Source organism: Scardinius erythrophthalmus, assembly GCF_964197995.2.
Source record: "Scardinius erythrophthalmus genome assembly, chromosome: 21".
NCBI classification, from domain to species: domain Eukaryota; kingdom Metazoa; phylum Chordata; class Actinopteri; order Cypriniformes; family Leuciscidae; genus Scardinius; species Scardinius erythrophthalmus.
In genome coordinates, this window is record NC_138241.1 from 31521693 (window position 1) to 31544115 (window position 22423).

General features: G+C 36.6%; 2 protein-coding genes across 2 annotated transcripts in view; one reads left to right on the forward strand and one right to left on the reverse strand.

Annotated features, from left to right (window-relative positions):
• Positions 1-303: 303 nt before the first annotated feature.
• On the reverse strand, positions 304-13693 carry capn2a (calpain 2, (m/II) large subunit a). Its single transcript, XM_081351648.1, has 21 exons — positions 13234-13693; positions 12866-12935; positions 11187-11305; positions 9845-9978; positions 8873-9041; positions 8678-8761; positions 8455-8540; positions 8224-8292; positions 7974-8134; positions 7564-7733; positions 7446-7457; positions 7003-7214; positions 5342-5378; positions 4271-4336; positions 3831-3888; positions 3676-3740; positions 3526-3594; positions 3363-3441; positions 3053-3169; positions 1330-1388; positions 304-1241 (listed from the first exon to the last, which is right to left on the reverse strand). The coding sequence occupies exons 1-21, from the start codon at positions 13468-13470 to the stop codon at positions 1218-1220; spliced, it is 2097 nt and encodes a 698-aa protein (XP_081207774.1). The 5' UTR covers positions 13471-13693; the 3' UTR covers positions 304-1217.
• Positions 13694-17498: 3805 nt separating this feature from the next.
• Positions 17499-22423, forward strand: part of cdh23 (cadherin-related 23) — a 259561-nt gene continuing 254636 nt past the window's right edge. Inside the window, exon 1 of the mRNA XM_081350472.1 lies at positions 17499-17616. The gene's annotated coding sequence lies outside the window, so the exon portion shown is untranslated. The remainder of the gene's footprint in view (positions 17617-22423) is intronic.

Genomic DNA, 22423 nt, shown 5'->3' on the forward strand with positions numbered 1-22423 from the left:
CACAACATAACGGACAAGTGCTATACAAATTCCTGATCTGAACAATTATTAGTGGATTTGAAAGGGTCTGACCCATTTAGCTGAGCCTTGAGCATTCCCAACGAAAGTAAAAACAATAACTAAATATAATTTTTTTTACATTACTTATTTCATACAGTACACTTTCATCAGAGATTTCACATATTACAGTAACAAGAAGTTTTAAGTTGTGCAGAAGGTGCTAACATTATTGACAGAAATTCTTCTTAAAAGTCGAACCCCTTGAAAGTAATTGAATAATTTGAACACTGGCAAGAGCATGTTATAATAAAAGATAGCTTTATTTGTTTATCTAAAGCAAGGCTTTGTATTGTACATTTTTAAATTCCAAATGGTACACAAGGAAATACCAATGCTTGCAAGACAGTACTAAAAAAAAGAGTAAATTTGGCTTCGGACAAATCTTGAATTTCATTCCAAGTATAAAGTTCACAAACATTTTTATCTTAGCACTATAAATTATCTACAAACTAAAGTTTGAATAGAATCTGTGCATTAAAAACCACATAAATCAAAATGATAGTTTTGTGGCTATTAACACCTGAATTGATTATCAATAGCAAATCATGGTTCGCAAATCTTTGTCGTGATTTTTTTTTTTTTTTTTTTATATGGACAATCCCCAAGATATGTCCTATTCAAATTTCAATAGGAATTACAATAAAAAAATAAAAAAAAAATCCTGTTTGTCAAGTGATTTCATCAGGTCTGTAATTGGTTGGTTTTAACATTTTCTTACAAAAATGTGAGCAGTGCTTGCTCACACAAACAAGATGCTAGGGTGTTGGGCTAGGGGGCCCCTATATATGGCTTGGATCCCTCTTGGGATTTCATTCAACAGTTGTATCGTAGATCAGGTGAAAATCATCTGTCTGATAACTTAAAATAATTGCAGAATTCTCCTCAGCAACCCACACAATTTGGTCTACCAATCACATCAGCAGCAAAAAAGAAAAAAAGAAAAACAGTGATGCCTTGCAAGCACCACAATAAGAGAAAAGTCCATTACAAATAAAACAACAGCCAACTATACTTGTATCTCTGAAGCAAAGTACAATGGACACATTTACAAATTCCAGGTGGCCCACTATACTACTTAAGCATTTATCCATATGATTGTTATCTGTGTAAGGTAACTAGTACAATGAAAATGTAATTCATAATAATCCTCTGGCCCTTTAAATCATAGCAAATGACAGCCACTGAAAGAAAGAAAAAGAACCATATAAAACGCAAACACAAAATGTAGGAACATTAAGATATACTACTAGATTGCAAGACATTGCGTACCTGGAAGAAGTCCAACTCAATGAACCCACTGTCGTGTGCATCCATCCTCTTGAACACTTCTACAAAAAGTTAAACAAAAATGTTTTTTTTTTTGTCAATTTGCTGTTGAAGTTTAATTTATAAAAACAGAAAGGAATATAATTGCATTACATAGTATGAAAGAAATATTCTCCTATGGACTACTGAATTATTGTAAACATGCTGCACATACAAGGTGGTAATGACACAGAAAGAAGTTTTTCAGGTCATTTGTATACAGAACTATTTTAAAGTGCCCCTATTATGATATTGTTCCTAGTTTTGTTTTCGAGGTCTCCTACAATAGGTTTACATGCATCAAATGTAAAAAAACACTTTAATTTTCTCAATATACATTGCAGCATCACCTTTTTTTTCACAGAAACGCTTCGATAAAGGATACAGTCTCTCTAAGCCCTTCTCAGAGCCTACTCTGCTCTGATTGGTCAGACGGCCCAGTCTGTTGTGATTGGTCTACCTTTTACAGCACATGTCCCAATCGGCATAGATATCATATAAAGGCTAGATGTCTCGTCCGCGCTGCTGGCCAATGGAGGTCGACGTCCGCACACGGCGGCCATCTTACGACAGGGTGCTCGCTCACTCGTAACATGGTGCATGTACTTTTAAATAACCATAACTTGCTCAATTTTCTACCGATTTTCAAACGGTTTGGTTTGTTATAAACGTCAGAGATGTAGCTATGAAACTGCATACATATGAAAAATTATACAAATGGACTTCCATATGAAAGAATTATAGCCACGGTAATGACGTTTGTAAGAAACCAAACCGTTTGTAAATCCGTCAAGATTTCACCGAGATAAGAGGATTTGTGTGCATGCTGATCACTCACCTTAATTCACAGAGCCCTGTGGTAAAATGGCCGCCGGTGCTGCCGGAAGTGACTCCGCCTTAAGACATCTAGCCTTTATATGATATCTATGCCAATCGGGGGTGCGTTTCCCTAAAGCATCGTTGGCCAACTATGGTCGCAAGTTCATCGCAATGTCCATTGAACTCTATTGGTAACGACGGAACTTGCGACCATAGTTGACCAACGATGCTTTCGGGAAACGCACCCCAGAACGGCTATTACCGTATCTGAATTTAAGTTCCAGAGGCTTCCTCAGCACTTGTACACACAGTGATACAAACAGTTTTTCGATTTTAACGGCGTCTTCTCAACATTTAAACAATATGAACTCTTCTAGGCCTCAGCTACAACTACAGGGCTTGAGGGCGGGTCAAAGTAGATGTTGTTTGTGGGCAGCAAATGAAGAACATAGACTGGCATTATTCAAATTTGTGCAAACCCACATAGGTTCATGCAGCGAAGTAAGACTGGGATTACTGCCAGCTTGATTCAGAATTGGTTCTTTCTTTTAGGAGACAATAACTTTATTTGTTGTGCACTTTGAAACTTAAAAAATCTGCAGACCTTTTACATTGATAAACAGCTATCTTACACACTGCATAAAAGGTAATATTCGAAAAAGCATATTAGGGGCACTATAAAGTTTTACTTACAATCTTTTATTTTCAAGTTAAAAGCGTAACTTGAGACAATTCAGAAAGTATGTACAGTAGTAAAGTGATATACAACTGTTATGCGGTCAACAAACCTGAAGTACTTTATAGCCATACAACAACAAAATAAAGAACCGATCTCAACCAATCAGAATTAAGAAATAACTGCTCTTACTGAACATCATCTCCAGGCGCATCACACAGGACACAAAGTTATCAAAGTCGATGGTCATGTCTGCGTCTCCATAGCGTGCAGCCAGACTCTGATGAATGCAGTCATTCAGAGAGAATCCTGTGAAATGATTACCAGAAAAATCAAGTTACTTTGATAAACTCAAAGTTTGATTTGCTGCTTGCAAATAACTGCGGCTCATATTGTGACTTTCAGGAATATACTGAGTTGCCATGTATCAGAATTCATTTAAACCTTCTTTAAAAACTCATTTTAAAATTAAAAGTTGAATGAAGGTCAATGGTAAGCGTACCTGCTTCTTTCAAAGCCATTCGCATCTCTGGTGTACTCATACAGCCGGACCCATCCATGTCATTCTTCTTATAAATGCCCTAAAAAAAGGGATGATGAGGATGTTACCCCAAGAGAACTCATGAGAAGCAAAAGTTTCTATGCAAAATTTGAGACAAACTGACCAGATACTTTTGAATTTTCTTCCAAAGAGTGGCAAACTCAGATAACCCCAGTTTACCATTGCCACTTTCCTGCACTAGAGTTAAGTCAAACTGATTGAGACACTCATGATTTAACAACAACTGCCTGTTGGACTATTTGTAAAAGGATACATCCATGAGGTTCACCATGACTCTACAAGTATCCAAACTGAAACCATCTGTCTTTATATCCGTTCCTGTACAGACAAGACAAATTGTTTACTAAATATCTGTATAAATATGTTTTTATTTTATTTTTTATAATAATGTACAAAGAGAATACTTACTTTTGGCGACTATTTTGTTTAAAATTGTTCGCAGCTCAGTGGCAGAGATCTCCATGTCCTTAGATAAGAGCAAAAATGATTATTTTTACATGTTTATCAAGTAAAGTAATCCATGAGCATAAAGGCCCGTTCACACCAAGGATAATAACTATAATGATAAAGATAAAAAGTATTTCTAAAAATCATTCTACATATAAAAGAATAGCAGGATCCACGCCACAACTATAACGATAACGGCACAGAGGGACAATATTGTTTGAATCACCTGACAGCCAATCATAAAGCATTCTGCTTTAAAAAGCTTGAGCATTTAAACTGCAGCGTGCGCTTAGAATAAACAGAACGATATTGTGCGCTGGTGCGGATGCTATTAATAGTTATTGTTATAGTTATTGTTCTTGGTGTGAACAGGCCTTTATGTGGGGTCTAAAATAACTCACATCTCCAGCAAGTTTAGTAAACAGCCCTCTAAAGCCAGCATCAACCTCATCTTCAGACACTGTGTCCTGAGGAGACAGAAAAGAGGGTTATTGATGATATTCACAGTAATAAATGCCATTATTATCCACATTTTTCCTGAAGAGCCTACTTCGTTTTGAATCATGGGAGACACTTCCGGTTTGGGGAGCTTTCACTCAAAAAGACTGAAACAAATCATTTCATATTATAAGGTTGCCCTCATGTGATTTGACCATTTAGACAACACTGACATCTGTGCGTGAAAAACACAAAGGAAAAATGTTTCCGTTTTTAGTACATCGTCGTGTAAACGTACCCATAGTCCTCATTTTCAGTTGTTTTTATTCAGTTCTAGCTGTTTCTGTGGTTGTTCTGTTTACCCTGTTTTTGTTTATTCTGATTAATATATCCATTAAAAAGATCCAGCTCTTTTATTTCCATCATTGTTTGCAACCCAATGCTGACAGTGGTCTGCTTTACTTTATGATATATCCCATGAATACCGGTAATTCACTGGAATTCACAAAAAAAATCACTAAGATTCTCCCCACATCCTCACGTCTCTTTCAGGTTTATCAAACGGATGCTTTAAAATGTCTCCCCTTTTCACTTCTATTCCCTATTAGCAGTTCTGGAATGTTTCTAAAGCAGACAAATCTGTCAAAATGACAGTGAGCACTTTTGAAACATCACTCAATGCTAAAGTTAATGAACATTTTTGATTAAGATAATGCATGTTACATAATACAGACATATTACTACAGTGATATTTAACATGTCCATAATATTGCTGCGGAAAGAATCAAGCTTTTGTTGTAATTCATGGTCCGTTGAAAGTAATTTGTTCATTCTTTAACACTTTTAAGTTTCCTTTTAACGTACAATGGCCAAAGGGTGAGTAGAATAATGTCAGTTCATTGTACCCAGTTGTTGCTGTTTTGTTTAAGCTTATTGTGTTTATAGAGAGGATTGTTTACAGTTTAACAGAAGTTACTCCCATAATTCGCACAGAGGAAAATGTGTAATGGGAAACAAAGGAAAATGGGACTTACATCTTCTATGTTTGCCTCTACAGGGTCATCACATTGTCTGGAGGAAATAAGAGAGACAGGGATAGTGGATAAACTCCCCCCCTTCAAAAAATCGAATGACAGTATAATAAAAATTATAGGGATGCACCGAAATGGCATTTTCACTTTTTGTCCGAAAGAGAAAAAAGGCTGAAAATATGCCGCCTCGATCTTCCGTGTTCAGAGATCAGTTTCACTCTGGTGCAGCATGTCTGCTTGTAACTTTGAGAGCGGCTCCGCTCCCGAAGATACACAAGTTTGAACTCGAAACGACTGTTGTGTGTGCGCTGTGCTCACTGTTCCGTCAGTGTTGCCAACTCTCGCGAGACAAATAAGCAACCACAGCTTCAAAAACAAGCCTAATATGATTATATTATTTCTTATCATCAATTTTATTTCTCATCATTAAATGAGCCTGCAACATATTAAACTGAAACCACTCTGAGTTTGGAAAGCAAAAACAGATGTCATTTTACAGGAAAAGTTTGGAGATAACCGGTGGCCTCCAGATGGTCTACCTGTTACATTATTGTAAGTTTAGTTAGTGATTAATTTACAGAAAAATAAAAGATAAAATCTATGCTTTCATGTCCGAAAACATTAGTTTTGTCTTACGTTTCATAATAAGCTCAGTGCCGACTTAGTGAGTTTATTTTCGTGAATTGGAATGTGTGCATAGGATTGTGGGTGATTTAAGCCCGTGAAGGATACATCCAATGCATCCTTCAAAACAGGCCGAATGAAGGATGTGAAACGAACGCTGCCTTCCAAGGATCCTACAAATTGAGATGGTCTTTATCAAAGATTGATGACGTGGAGCCTTCGTAGGATTCAGTTTTCCGTTTGAGAAACACCTCATTTATCTTATAATAATACAAATATACAAAAAACGAATTTAAAATAAGAAATGAATTATATATATTTATATAAAAAACAGAAACCGGAAAAATTACATATATATATATATATATATATATATATATATATATATATATATATATATACAGTAGGCCTATATATATATATATATATATATATATATATATATATATAAAGAGTCATTTTTGGTTTCTGTTTTCGGCCAACTGCATTAAAAATTTTCAGTTTTGGCCCCAATTTTCATTTCGGTGCATCCCTAATAATTTATACACACATAAATAAAACATATAATGTGAATAATACAATATACAATATAGGTTTCATTTTCTTAAATGGCTTAAAGGGTTAGTTTACACAAAAAAGAAAATTCTCATTAATTACTCACCCTTTTTGCGCAAACAAAGCACTCGGGTCGCTTCATAAAATTTAGGTTAATGGCATCACATGGATTATTTTAATGATGTCTTTCCTACATTTCTGGTGCTTGAAAGTGTCAGTTGCGTAGACTGTCAATGGAGGGACAGAAATCGCTCAGATTTCATCAAAAAGATCTTTATTTGTGTTCTGAAGTGTGAGTAATTAATAAGGGAAATTTTCATTTTTGGGTGAACTATCCCTTTAAGACCGTTGAATTATTGAGAAAAAAGGTCACTTGTAAAGTAATACAGTTTTTGTTTGATCACATGTTGAAGACACTACAAGAACATGATCTTATTAAGAGCTTATCAATCATTTTTGATTCAATAAAACAAGACAGTCCTTACTGCATCTCAGACTGTTTCTCGGAGAACACACGCACACAGAAGTCTCCGTTCTTGTGCGGTTCGAATGTGGAAGGGACGATGAGATATTCTCCAGGAGGAAGTTTAAAGCGCGTGCTGACCTCTCTCAGGTTAATAAACGTCTCAGATCGAGCTTTCTGAGCGTGGCTCAGGAAATAATTCTTATCCAGATGAACTTCCTTTTGCCCATGGAACTGCAATGAGGCGATCAAGAAGCAGAGGAAGATTAAACTAGATGCATTTTCTGAAGAAAATGTGTGTAGGTTTTGCCTGAAAAAGTCAATGCTATATTGCTGCTAAGGCATTACTATGTGGTTGCTTGGGAATTTTGAGTGAAAAGTGTATTTGAAATATGTTTACTGTTTCTACTATTTATGTTAATGCTCCACATTTTCATCCTTTTGAAGTTTTTCCATTGTGCTCACCTGTGAAGGCACCTAGAAAGAAAGCATAAAGAATAGGTATATAAATAGCGCCCTTCACAGATTGTCATAAACATTACAATAACAAACACATAAACCATTTGTATCTTAGCAACCCCACCTCATAGATGGCATAGCCAATAGTGTGCATGTCCTCTCCAGACTTCCTCATTTTGCGCCGGTTCTTCTGAATCAAGCCAATCACCAGACTGCAGCCTACTTCATTATCATCAGGATCATCATCTTCCTCCTCTAGTTTGATCTTAAACTGAGGATTCATCCAGAAGGTGTCTTTGGAAGAAATAATTAAGATGTCAATTAAAGCAACTGATATACATACAGTACAAACTGTGCTTCTAGACATTCTCTAATCTGCCACTGACAGATAGTCCCTCCCCGAACTCACGGCATTGGTAGAGCCGATGTTGTTATGCCACGCCCACTAAAACAGATTGCAATTCCATTTAGTGCAAGTAGTGGTCAGGAAATTACACTTCCCCTTTAAGGTCAAAGAAATATAAACATGCTTACATGGATGGTTCCTGCATCCACCAGCTGTAGAGCCTCTTCTCCAGGTGCCATCGAATTTACATGCACTCCAGTGTTTGACAGAGTCCGAGGACAGCGTGTCTGGTGTCAGAGTGCAGACCTCTAAGCGGGTATAGTGCCTCACAAAATCTGAGAATGACATCCTGCACAAATGCAAACAGGAAGTGAAGAACTGTTTCAAGAAAAGCTTTGGTGATGTGGTTATATGGTTTAAAACTGAATTTGATTTTACCAGAACTCTCCATCTTCTGCCTTCACAATCTCACGTTCAGATGGATCGACAGCGCTCCACTCAGAAGAGCTAAAATACAGGGTGAATAGATTTAATTACGTAATAAGGTTAAGCAATATTGTGAATATTCTACTGTGTAATGCTATAAATGGTCAATTTCATGCATCATTATAATATAGATTTTAATAAATTAAGTTATTTTTAATCTTGTATTAAATTGTTGGGTCTAACTTGTCACTCCAGGCCCCCGTCCATTCCACCTGACCCCAAGGATTACGAACTCTGACCAGCTTCTCCTTTCGGCCTCGATAATTAACCTGACAAAATTGTACATAGATTATACATATAAAAGTTTACTTTTAGTGTATGTCTTCTTTCACTAAGCCAATGCACAGGGAAATGTCTAAATTTAGTGAATTTTCTAAAAAAGAAAGACACTCAGATAATAAATAACCTCAATTGCCCCAGTAAGAGAGTAAGCATGTCCTTTCACAAGCTTCTGATTAGTAACAGCCTCAGAGTCTGCTGCACTGGTGATCTGTCGGAACAAAGAACTGGTAATATAAGCACTGCATCTTTTTTTAACAGGATTTTCATTTTTGGGTGAACTATTCCTTTAACATCTTTAGGTGTGCTGAAGACCTCATACATCTATGGAGCATCCCAACAGAGCTCCAGAGTCCAGGGCCTTCCTGATGATTTGGAACATGTTGGATGGCGCGCTTTTCAACTCGTACATTTCTGCAATCCCACCGGTGAAATCCTCAAAACCTTCAGTTGTGGAACCTCCAGACAGAGCTTCATAACACCCATTCACTCTGAATGAGAGAACACAGTGTCACTCTGAGGGAAAGTGTGCAAAAAGAGTGATATAGACTACAATAATTGTTTACCTTCTGTTGGTATTGATAAAAATGTTAATGAGAATGCCCAAAAATGTGTTTGGATGATATTTGGGTGCTATATGTGCATGATTTACTAGAACACTTTGCAAAACTGTAACCACATATTTAAGATTGCATACAAACAAACAAATAAATCTATATTCTATACACAATTTTTTTATGTGCATGAATTCAGAACAGATTTCATTAGTAGTATTACATTTTTGTTTTATTCATCAAAGAATCTTTAAAAAATGTATTACGGTTTCCACAAAAAATATGAAGCAGTACAAGCATTTTCAACATTGTGAAATAATAAGAAATGTTTCTTGAGCAGCAAATCAGCATATTAGAATGATTTCTGAAGGATCATGAGAGACTGAAGACTGGAGTAATGATGCTGTAAATTCAGCTTTGCATCACAGGAATAAATTACACAAATTACCAAAAAAAAAAAAAAAATAATAAAATAAAATACATATATATGTATATATATACACACACACACACACACACACACACACACACACACACACACACACACACACACACACACACACACACACACACACATATATATATATATAATGTTTTACTGTATCAAGTACTTTGATTTTGATCAAATAAATGCTTTGGTGAGCATAAGACACTAAGAAAACTGAAAAGCTAGACTGCAATTGTGATTGTTATGACACAAGCGAAACATCCCAAACCCAACAAAAGATTATATGACTCACTTTGCATAGGCCTTCTCCAGCAGGGCGCTCCAGAACTCGGAGCCTGTGGCGGAGTGAACAAACAGCAGTTCTCCATCTCTAGTGGGCAATCGATCATCCACCACCACATCCACCCATTCCCCATACTGCCACAACTGCAACCATCAAAACAAATGTACTTAAATTATGGAGGAATCACAACAGATGACAATTAAAATACAACCTCATTACACAGAATCAAGAGCCAAAGCACAGTCTCAAAGTCCTGTGAATTATCTCTGGCATCACTTACAGTTATAAACTGGGAATGATTTAAAAAAATACTTAAACTCAGTGTCATGGCAAAAAGTAGAATTTAAAAATATAGCAAGCCTGAGCACACAGAGGAACTGAGCATGCACTTCCTCTGGGATCAGTGCTGTCCGTCTATTATGAGTCAGTTTGACTTCCTGTCCTGACAAAACCTTTCCACCATTCCAACCCATAAAACCGTGCCAAAATGAGTCTCTGTTAAAGAGACATCATTATTTATTAGACATCTATCTGTCTAATACCTGCCTAGCAACCAGCTAGAACCAAGCATGCCACACATGCCCTGAAAAGTGAAGCCAAAACGTCTCGATCGCCCCCCGGTGACTGGTCCTAGTATAGGTCATAAGCCCCGCCTCCCCGTGTTATTCAACGGGACGTGAGACCAAATAAACAATTGAATTACACTTCAAATATCTTTTTTCCAAAGGTGGTTTCTTTCATTTGCTGTTGTTTTTATCACGCTGATGTAAGTTCAAGTGTCTGTTTCAAAAATAAGTTGGTTTTTAGTTAGTTACGTGATGCGGTGGTGTAACGTCATGATTGACAGCTGTGATTGACAGGTTCTCTGAGCGAAGTAGTCACTGAAGCACCAACGGACATTTTTTTTGTGATCTTCGGATTGTATTTACTTTATTTTAACAAGCCTCTTGTCGTACTGCAATCAATTTTTAAAAAAGTGTGCAGAATGCACTCTCCCTGAGTGCATTCTGCGAGACTGAGGGCGGAGCGCCGATTTCACGGCTTTACTTCCTGCTCACTACTGCGCAGGTCTGGTCCCGAGATCGCTACTGCGCAGACTCAAGTTCCAAGATGTCAGCGCCATATCAGGACACTGGCGGCTTCAGTTCTCATCAATGGAAGAGAGCGAAGGGGCGTCGTCCATCTTTTTTTGCAGCCCAAGCAACCTCCCAGAACACCATAGCAACCACTCAACATCTTATCAACATCCTAGCAAGGCTTGATTCTTTAAAACTTCATCGGCTCTTCTAAGTATTCAACATATTTCTCTTTAAGTTTAACTTTAACATGCTTTCAAATTTACTTTGTTTACCTGAAAGTGGAAAATTCCTGCATAGTCTTGCCCAAAGCCCTGGTTGGATGGGACGACACGAGCCAAAACATCTTCATTGAGGGTTAGTGATGCAATGGCCGCTAAGAGCCAGCAATCACCTGCAGAAAGAAAACATAGTTGTAGTTTTGGAGGTTTTACGAACTTTACCAAAATTAACAGCTGCAAAGGTATTATGAATGTTGAAGGGATAGTTCACCCAAAAATTAAAATTCTGTTTTAATTTACTCACCCTCAAGTTGTTCCAAACCTCTATGAATTTGAATTATGATATTTTGAAGAATGTTAATGGGCCACATTGAATTCCATAGAATTTTTTTTTTTTTTATACTATGGAAGTCAATGGAAGTCATCAACTGTTTGGTTACCCATAGTCTTCAAAATATCTTCTTTTGTGTTCAGCAGAAGACAGAAATTCATACAGGTTTGGAACAACTTGAGGTTGAATAAAGAATTGGTTGATGACAGAATTTTAATTTTTGGGTGAACTTTCCCTTTAACACTCATAAGGAAAATTGACATTTTACCAAAGCAGAGACGTATATAAAGTAAAGTCATGAGTAAAAGCAGTTCAAAACATTAAGACTTCAAGTCCAAATTCTACATAAATTAAAGTTTCTCCTTTTATGTTGCATTGATGAAAGAAAACCACAGGGTTTTGAATGGCACGAGGGTGAGTAAATGATGACAGTTTTCATGTTTGTGGTGTACTATCCCTTTAAGACTTTACTTCCCACATGCTCAACTGCAAGCGCTGAGATTCTATCCTCCAGCAGTTTGTTGTAGGCCTACACAGTTTGTCCTGCCCAAATATGTTTTGCATTCCGCAATCTTCACAAAGACGACTCAGTTAAGCTAGCTGACTCTGAAATGAATAGCCTTTCAGATTCTTCCCTAACGTGTCAGCTGATTAGGCTTCTAACTGACTTTAACTAACAGGGCTGAAACAACGGTTTCCTGGGTATGAATCATCTTTCATACAGCTATGACATTATGTTCCTAGTGATACTACTATGTACAACAACACTGAAAGTGTTACTGTAGTAACGGTTACACTATTAGTCTTAATGGGGGGGGGGGGGTTCCTCAACCAGTGTCGAAACTATTTTAGCACTATTTCCCATTCTAAAAGAATGAAACCAGTGCATTTGTAAAAATATGAAATCAAAAATGTGGTGCACCAACTACTAGCACAAACGCAGATTCAGATGTAATATAATAGGGAGCCTTGTGAGGCAGATTTTACATGACTCGTTCCCTGTGTTATGCAATGGTGCATATCACACCCCGCTTTATGAACAGAATTCTCCATAAGGCTCAACAGACTAATTGCAAGTAAAACACAAACAAAAAGAGGAGCTAAAAACAGCAATGGCTGGGATTTCATCCAAAAGTGCACAACACTTCTCTGATGTCTGAGTAACTTTACTGGGTCTTATCAGACAGGGGTCTCACTTATTAGACAGCAGTGCAATATTAAAGTGGAACAGAATACTCAATGACAGTGGGTGTGCTTCTTAAAACGTTTCAACATGCTTAGAGGGCAGTTCCTAAAAATGTAATCGGAATAAGGCAATTCCAAGATAGCTTCATAAGCTCCGTTCCTCATAATGAACAAATTTTGGACTGTTATATTGCACATAGCAGTGGCGTTTACTTACCTAAACCTCCTTGGCAAATATCTGTTCTTGTAGCTCCTCCAACAATAAACTCAGGGCTGGAGGTGAGTTCCTGCAGGAATAGTGAAAAAGAATTGACATGAAGTTTTCCAAAAAAAAACCACCTAGTACTTAAAATGTTAGAATTTTTTATTCAAATACTCATGAGATGAGTCATGTGTTGGCAGACAATGCTTTTTAAGAAAAGTACATTACAAAGCGTTTATGCTTCATGCCACAATGCCAATATAGATAGATAGATAGATAGATAGATAGATAGATAGATAGATAGATAGATAGATAGATAATTTTACCTTGGTATATGATGAATTTCTATGGTAAAACTACATGTTGATTTGACAGGAACTCACCCCAGGTCTTTTCCACACAACACCTCTGGTTTTTGACGATCGTGGACCGAGTTCGTTGAAGCCCAGAGTTTCGGGAGCGGCTGGGAATGTTGTATCACAGAACAGCTCCCCGCGGCTCAAACATTCACTTCTCAGACTCTCAAAGTTCTGGTTCAGGTACTTCACGGCATTGGTGTTCGTCCCAAAGCCAGCCGCCAGGGCTCTCTTCTTGGCGAGTGTTGATGCCACGCCGGACATTTTCTAAACTTTTCCCCTGTGCTTCTCTACAGCTGTAAAGTGCGACAGTGAAATAGTTCTACTCGTACGCTTTCACCCACTCCTCCTTCTAGCACAGGCGTGGTCCTAAGCCTTTAATTTTAGGGGCCGTTCACACACGCACAGGATTTGTGCGTATTTTGCGTTTAAAAACAGCTGGACGCAGCACAGCTTAAAAGGAGAAGAATGCAGGACGTCTCATGGCGGCTTTACAAAGCTGAGGTCTTGACTACACGCAATTATAGAGGAAGTGGTCTTGCATTTCGTCTGCACTTTTTTTGGTTTATACCTCAGACCGTCTTGCTGGGGGAATAAAACAAACCTTTTCTGGTCTCCCACCCAGGTCAAGACGGTCTGTTGGCTGGTTTTGTACAGGGGTTTTTGGTCACTTTTTAGCTGGTCAGACTGCTAGTCTTTTCAGCAGGGTTGGTTTCTGAGAAATCAGCCTTTTAATGGTGCCAGGTAGTCTACTTGATTCTAATTGGACAATTATTTGCCGTCCTTCAGGTCATTTATTTCTTTATTATTATGTATTATTTAAAATGTTTGCAGGCTTGGTTCTCCATACATCCATGGTAATTATCGCTGTATTTATATTTTTTATTTTGGGTTAACATAACAGCGCACTGATCAGCGCGCTACTTTTGCGGACTTGCTCGCTTTTATTTGATACAATCGCAACTGTCGCCATCTCGCATGAGTTATCGAATATAGAGAAAAAGGCTTTCAGAGAACTTTAGTAATTATTAGGCTATCCTACTGCAATACTAGTGCGTTCGTCTAGCATATGCCGATTATTTTGTATCGGTAACAAGGGGCAAGATGAGTCATTTTGTGGTAAAATTGTTTTCACTGTTTATATTATTACTAAAATATGCTAATAATTGCCAAAATATGGGCAATTCATATTTTACATTTTGTGCTAACAACTAAATAAGCAAATGTTTCTATTTATTTTCTTTAACACATATTAGCTGATGCATCATCATCCTGCACATGCTAGATATTTTTTGCATCATCGTTTACATATTTGACCCCACAATGCTGCTATTGACCGATCTGAATCAAGTATTCCAGAGTGCTCAGTGATACTGCATATTTTAATTGTAGGCTATCACAGTTCTCTTTAACTCTTCTGCTCCAAATGATCACAGGGCTGCAGATCTGCATTCTCACGATGAACTGATGCTGCCCTCTTGTGTTCTTTACACAGCAATGTACACTACAAACAACCATTTCATCAGTTTATAACTCAAATTGTTCATTAAAACAAGAGCATAGGTTCAATTCTTGATCCAAACATAACAAATTTAAACTTCCATGCACTGTAAAATTAAACTGTGTTAAATGTCATATATTTATGCATTTAATAATAGATGAATCAGTCTGACGTTCTGGCCAACATTCTATAATAGCTAAGTTGTATAGCAGTGGTAGGCTACATAGGAAATTATAATAATTATTATATGTCTGCCAGAGGAAAATAATAGGCTAGTTCTGTAAGCAGCAAGCATTCAGAATATTGAACTCATGTCAAATAAACATTTTAATGCCGTCTGATGTTTCTCTATTTTGAATACAAATCTTTGATCTAAAATTACATCACACAGCCTAGGCTACTTGCTAGTCTTTTTTTTTTTTGCTCGCCCAAGTACTAGGCCATCATTTCCTCCTTCTTTCCATTAATTTAAAAGCATGTCCAGCAGAGGGAAGTACAGTGTCAAGCAAACACACCGAGGCAGTTTAGTCATTTAACATATCTGAGGCAACCCGTCTTGTTCTGTGTGGTTCCAAAGCCGCTTTAATAATACCATCTAATAATTACTCTTCACTTCATAAATCACTCTTCTGAGGTTTGATTTTTTAGCCTTTAGATTGGTGTTGCAAATCATTGACCAGCGGATGCAATAATATGTTAATATATTTAAAAACACAGTAAAATATAATAAAATATAGGTCTACTATATGCTATAGGCTATTAAATGTAGTCTGTAACCAAATTGCGTAAGAATAAACCCAAATTAATTAATTTTATGAGAATTTGTACTATTTTTGAACCTGCAGCGTCGCGAACGGTCACATGACACATGAGAACCAATAGGTTGAGAAGGTTTGGTTTCAATATGAAGCAAACAAAAAGGCGCCATTTTTAATTGACGGCAACCTGCCAGAGGATGAAGAACAAAAGCTAGTTTAACTGAACAATGCGAACAAATATGCAAAATCGTTTTAATTTAGATTTGTGCCCTCACACATTGCAGATTGCTTTTTGTGGTGACTTTTTCATAGCTTGGTAGTATAAATCATCCACTTTTATGCTAAATTGAAATAAGGGTGAGTAACTGTTAAATGATAAAACTTCCTAGTAATGTGATGAAATCCACATGATAGCAGCATAGAAATAGAAAGCAGGCATCCGAAAGTCCCTTGAATTTACACATTCAATCGATTTTAAACCATTCCAATGCAAGGAGATGAAAAAGAAGAATCAATTTGCTACTACAGAAAGGCGCTTTTCAGACAGCCTGCAAACAACGAATTGTTTCCTTTCCAATCTCTTTGCGCTTGAACGGACACAAACACACAAAACAAGTAAGTGAAAATACCTGTCTTGGCAGGAATTCTCATAAACACAGTAGGTTCTGTCTTAATTGAATGGATTTCTATCATTATATTGGATACGTGCCTTAGGTCTTAAAGTGACAGCAGCCTATAAATACCTGCCGCTGTCTATGTCATAAATGTTCATGAAACAACAAAATATAGCTTACAAAAGAATATTTAATACAGTGAGCACTATAGTTAGCCTAATTATTATATTTCTGTACCTGAATACTATTTAGACCTTACTTTATTTGCAACTTTGATATATTGTATTTATTTTTATATTATTTTTTTCTTGCTGATCCGAAAAATGATCAAAAACCTGTGACTCAAAAACCGTAATATGACCCAAACTGTGAGTTTTATGATCTGTTGAATTACTTTAATATATAATATACATCTATAATATAATATAGTAAAATATATTATAATATAATATAATATAATATAATATAATATAATATAATGACAGAAAGGTGCCCATCTGCCGTTACAAGCAGAGTGTGAATTATCGAGGGGTTTGGAGGAGTTTTGCCACTCAGCGCTTTCCATTATCAGCATTGGACTGTATATAAAACATAATACTATCATTGTTTATTACTTCATTATAATTTTGAACATCACAAATACATGAATTTACATGTATCACAATAAATAGTGTTTTGGTGAATCGTCTTTGATACAATTCACAGTTAGATAGGCTACTGGCGGTAATTTCTTTTATAACTTATCAGTCATCCCCTCTGGAAAGTCATTGAATAATTCTCGTCCTGGTTATAATATAATATAATATAATATAATATAATATAATATAATATAATATAATATAATATAATATAATATAATATAATATAGCCTGATATAATATAGCCTAATATAATATAGCCTAATATAATATAATATCAAGATGTACACAAACTTTTCTTTTTAGAAAGCAGCATTGGATTATATTATATCATTACATTTAATCAATTATATTACCTTATTATTATCATATAATATATATTATATATTGATATAATTGTATTATTATTATTGTTATAATAAACTTATATTATATTGTTATATAATAGCCTATATATTATATTACATAGCCTATTCTATGATTATATTATATATTCAATTTGTTTAATCAAGAAATAAAACAAAAACACTTGGATTGATGCAATTTATATGATAAGAGATGGATGATTATTTTACTGTTAAAATGCAGTGATATGCAAAATGACATTTCTTTCAAGCTTCATTTATAGATGACAAATGACACTCGATGATGATGCTCAGTCATGCGGCATTCAACTTGTTTTAAACTTGAAACCGCAACATGATGATGCGAGAGAGAGAGAGAGAGAGAGAGAGAGAGAGAGAGAGAGAGAGAGAGAGAGAGAGAGAGAGAGAGAGAGAGAGAGAGCGAGCGCAGGAAGGGTGAGCGCGCGGAGCATCAGCACTCTCTCAGCATCAGGATCAGCGGTCGGTCGGTCGGTTGTCGAGAGCGCACGGGCCGGACTGATCAGGAGGAAGCAGGTAAGAGCGCTGACTCTCTGACTTACTCTGGAAAACTGCTGACAAGTCTGTAGGCTACAACCGCTACTTTTACTTCAGTATCACCTATGTTAGAAAATTAGACAACAATGAGGCAACCAATGCTTTCAGTTGGCCATTCAATTTCTATATGTTGTATACTTGTGTTCTATAATATTTCAGTGTTTAATTATCTTTAAAGTTTTTTTTTAAACCTTTGAATGTTTATTATTTTTTTGCATAAGTGTTGCGCGTATCGGGTAGCGGTGCACGCGCTTGCTGCGCGTGTCGTTATTTATTCATATGTCATGCGAGCACATGAGTGTGAACTAGCGGGTTGCCATGAGCGCAAGAGAAGCTCGTGAGGGTCTCACCCCCGGAAACTTATTGAAGAACCAAATAAATCAGCGTGTCAAGTCAACTGATAAGAATTAATATGACTGATGGTGACACTGATGAAAGATGATTGGCTGGCATAGCATTAGTGACATTAAGAGTTTATAATGCTGTGTGGTGGCAGGAGGGAATTTGTGATGTTACATAGGCTGTATTATCAGCATGCATATAGACTTCCAGCTGGACAGCTGATCTGATCACCTGTGCATGCATAAGCGCTATAGAGTGATCCAATCTAAATCCCCCCCCCCCCCCCACCCCCCACCCCCTTTTGGTTTGGGTGAACTCAGTTGACTTAATGATTACAAGGACTTATTGATTATTGATTAGTTCTCCAGTTCTTCAGTTTTAGGACTTGCCTCTCAACTGTTGATCAGTTTGGGAACATTGGAACATCTTTCATATATAATACTTTTCATGTAAATCTGTGTGTGAAAAAAAATTGTTTATTAAATGAAAAATTGAATATTTTACCTAATATTTGTACGTGCTATATATTTTTTATGGTTAATAAAATATTGTGTCATTGGCTTGGCAACGTGCTATTAGTGCTAACTCAATTTTTGAAAATGAAATCAACTTTAAGCATGTGAGTAATGCTATTTGTATGACTGTTGTTGCTTCAAATTGTCTATTCCAGTTCATATGCTGTTAGAAGGCAGCTGCCTATGTAGGGAGTAGACAGCAAGACAGCTCAGCTTTTGAAACAGAGCCATATACCTTTTTATATTTTATGGCTACAAAGCAATGGAGAATTTTGCCTAAAATGATTTGGATTGAAGTGTTATGAAGGTATTATGGCTGGTCTGAATTCTTGATGAGTTTGTGAGGAGAGAATGTCAGTTTATACATCAGAGTGACATCATCAGGACTTTGGTCGCATTAGCTTTGTTAGAATAACAAAAAATGATGAATGCTTGGCGGAGGTATGTTTGTGTGCGTGCACAAGTGTTTCTGTTTGATACAGAATCTTCTGGCTCCTCTGCCGCGCTTTCTCACTCGGCATGTCTGTCACTCCTTTCAAATCCACTCTGAAAATGAGCACAAAGAAAGAGAGAGGGAGAGAGGGATGATCATTTGAAATGAAGGCTTGTGATGGGACAGGTATTTTGAGTGACATCAGGCCGAAATGAATGGCTGTAACAGAGAAGGAGAGGGGAATGAATTGCAGATACAGTGACGAACAGGTGAAGAAAATAAAAGATGAATCTGAGGGATAAAATGGGAGAATTCTGATCTGAAAGCAGCAATGAATCCCACTCCGCTGATTTTAGCTTTTGGCTCCCATTCGCTTTCTCGCTTCTCTTTCTCACCCATTCTATTTGAGTGTCCCGTCTGTGCGAGGTCATTAAATCAGGAGGGTCAGTCAGGCAGAACGTAGAGAGGTCACAGGGACAGAATAAAGAAGATGAGGGGTGTAGAAGGAGAGGAGAGTGAATTTTGGACAGGACCCTCCCATCAAGCAATATGCATATTCTGTATTCAGAATTGAATAGCATACTGCACACGCACAGTAGGGATAAACTGATATTTTGGCCAGGCCGATAAATGTTCACAGTATACGTATACGTGCACAGAGTTATATAGTAGTAAGATTGCATCCTTCTTGATATTTTTGACCTCACTGATCATTTCCAAATTCAGTTTTGGAGCTGAACACCTTTTGCCATTATGAGTGATTGCGATTTTAATTGAGCAGTGCACAGATGTGACTGTGACGGGATGCTCTTAAGAACAAGCTGTTTGTTCGGTCAGAGAGGGTGAGCTAATGGTTGCTCGTGTGCTTTATGATGTAACAGACTCCAGATCTGGGTTCAGTCCACCCAACAATGATAAATCTGTCATTATTTACTCATGCTTATGTTGTTCCAGACCAGTGTATTCTGTGTAACATAAAAATGAATTTATGAAGAATATTTTGAGCACTTTTTCAATATAATTGTAAATAAAGACAAGGGTTGTATCATAAAAATGATCCATATGACTTGAGCACTGTTACAAGTCTTCTGAATAGTTTTGTGTGAGAAATAAACCAAAGTTTTAGTAAAAATCTTAATATCCACCCTAGTTCGCCCTGATTCATGAACGAATTGTTCTATTAAACAAGATTTTTTCCCCCAATTAATCAGTTAATCCAATTCGCAAACCTAATATTAAGCACATTACATTCTCATTGACTCAAGGCAATGCATTTTTTAAAAAGGCATTACATACAGTTTGTGACATTGAGAAAATTTTTTTTTTGGAGAACCAGCTCTTCAGTATTTTGTGAATATTATATTTTTTTGAATTGTGCCTTTCTATTCTCAAAGTTCTTACAAGGTGTGTAACTAAATAAAGGCCTTTGGCTCATTCAGAATGAACCCATCACTCCGGGCCTCTTGGTAAATTCAACATGCGGATCAATTGTTATAGCCTACACCTAGCGAAACATGCGTTCCCTTATTTTCTTTTTTTATTTACCCTGAATGATTAAAATGATTCAGTACTGTATAATGGCAATTAATCCCCTCCTCTGAGGTGTTACATATCAGATTTTGTGTCATGTATTTTGTTGTACTGTGCAAATAAGCAGGTATGAATCTGTAAAGTTTGTGAAGAGCGTGGGAGAGAGAGAGGAGCATATGGAGTACACTTGCGAACGCCCTCTCCTGTTCATCCATAACTCAAAGCTGTAGGATTTGCAGTGTTCAATTACAGCCCCTCTCATAAATAATCTGACGGAGGCCGGTCATAATACCCCATTCAGTGTTAGCTTTACAGCGTGACAAATCCTTGTTGTTGGTATTTATGTACAGAATGCAGCCTTGGGAATGTTTGTCTGCGTGTGTGTGTACACAAACAACAGTAAACTCATTTTTTTTTAGATCTTTTACTCAAATTCCACTGTTTATAATCCTCTAATAAAGAAAAAAAGCTCATTCAGGTCACATTTAAATAAAGTAGGCTATATACTGAATATTTTATGAAATTAATATGTTTTTTTCCATAACATTATATTCATGATATTTTAGCACTTTTTGTAATTTACATTATTCTCATTGGTGATTCTCATTAAATTCTCATTACTGTAATACAGTGGTATTTATTTAAATCAGAATAAATGAAAGTCTGTTAAACAAATAATACCATGATGTTTATTACTTAACAGTTTACAGTAAGTAATATATCAGTGGAAGTTTTTTTTGCATTACAGTAATGAGAATAGAGTGTGCTTAATATTAGTTTGGCCTGTATTATTGTTGATTATTGTTACGTGTCAAATAACTAATATGCACACTGGTGACAGTGTTTTAATTGTTTTATTTCAGATTTTTGAGGAGAAAAAACTGCTGACTCATTATACTGCAACAATAAAACAATAGGCATTATGAATATTTTTATAATAACAGCAACAAAAAATAATAATATTAGTTATTATTTTGAAGTCTAAATACAGTATATAATCAGTAGAACAGACATTAAAGACACAGTTATTGGTCTGCGTCAATTTTATTGTTGTAAAAATGTCATACAAAACTAAAAGCAGACTGCAAAACACAATTGTGTTGAAATGCAATGTTTGTTTAAATCGTTCACAAATGTTCCAGTTTGTTCAAGTCCTTCAGACTTGAGGGGCATATTTGTTCGCTTTCAAATTATTGATCTGTCTTAATCAATTGTGTGAGATTTGGGCGGGATCATCCGTTTGACTCGCCAATAGCAGACGACACTGCATTCCCCTACAGAACATTTACTTCTGATAAACAACAGAGCATGTGATGCTGAAAGTAAAGATGTTTTATTCTTCATCTTTGTATTGTTTCACATGTATGCTGTCAGAAAAGCTGCAAGTTTCCCCGTCTGATGGGTTTATTGTAGTAGTGGACCTCTCCACAACATAACAGCTGCCCTCTCTTTCTCTCTATCTCTCTGAGAATTCTGACAGTTTGTTTTGCAATGCAATAATAGAGGAAGCCTACAACAAACTCTCTGCGGAGAGAGGGATGAGGCAGAAAAGAAAGGATAGAGGCAGAGGGAGCAAGAGAGAGAATATCAGTCCTTCTCCAGCTCTCCTCTCCTCTGACAGGTTATTGATTTAGACATTTTGTCGGCGCAGTGAGCTTGTCTCACCTGCCTCGAAGTTTTGCTGCACATAAAGTCAAAGTCAGCGCACAGCACTGATACATGTTGAACATAATAGTCTGCACAAACCATTTAATACTCAAAACTCAATGTTCTCTGACCCCACAAATCTCTCATTTCTCTCTCTTTGTTGAGCATGTTTGATCTGTTGCATTTCAGACTGGCACGCATCTTTTAAGTCAGGTTTTTTTTGTTTGTTTTTTACACATGAACCATTAGGTTTCTGAATGTGCTGGTTTTTAAATTGTGGGTACCACTTTTATTAAAAAAGTCAAAATTTCATATAGGA

What these genes read in the sequence shown, in the direction of transcription:
- capn2a (XM_081351648.1), bottom strand. Translation starts at nt 13,470, where the DNA reads ATGTCCGGCGTGGCATCAACACTCGCCAAGAAGAGAGCCCTGGCGGCT. An exon ending in GAGAAACAGTCTGAGATGCA is followed by an intron (nt 5,379 to 7,002) that starts GTAAGGACTGTC and finishes TATTTCCTCCAG; the next exon opens with ACAATGTGATGACCCTGTAG. An exon ending in AAACAAAATAGTCGCCAAAA is followed by an intron (nt 3,741 to 3,830) that starts GTAAGTATTCTC and finishes TTGTCTGTACAG; the next exon opens with GAACGGATATAAAGACAGAT.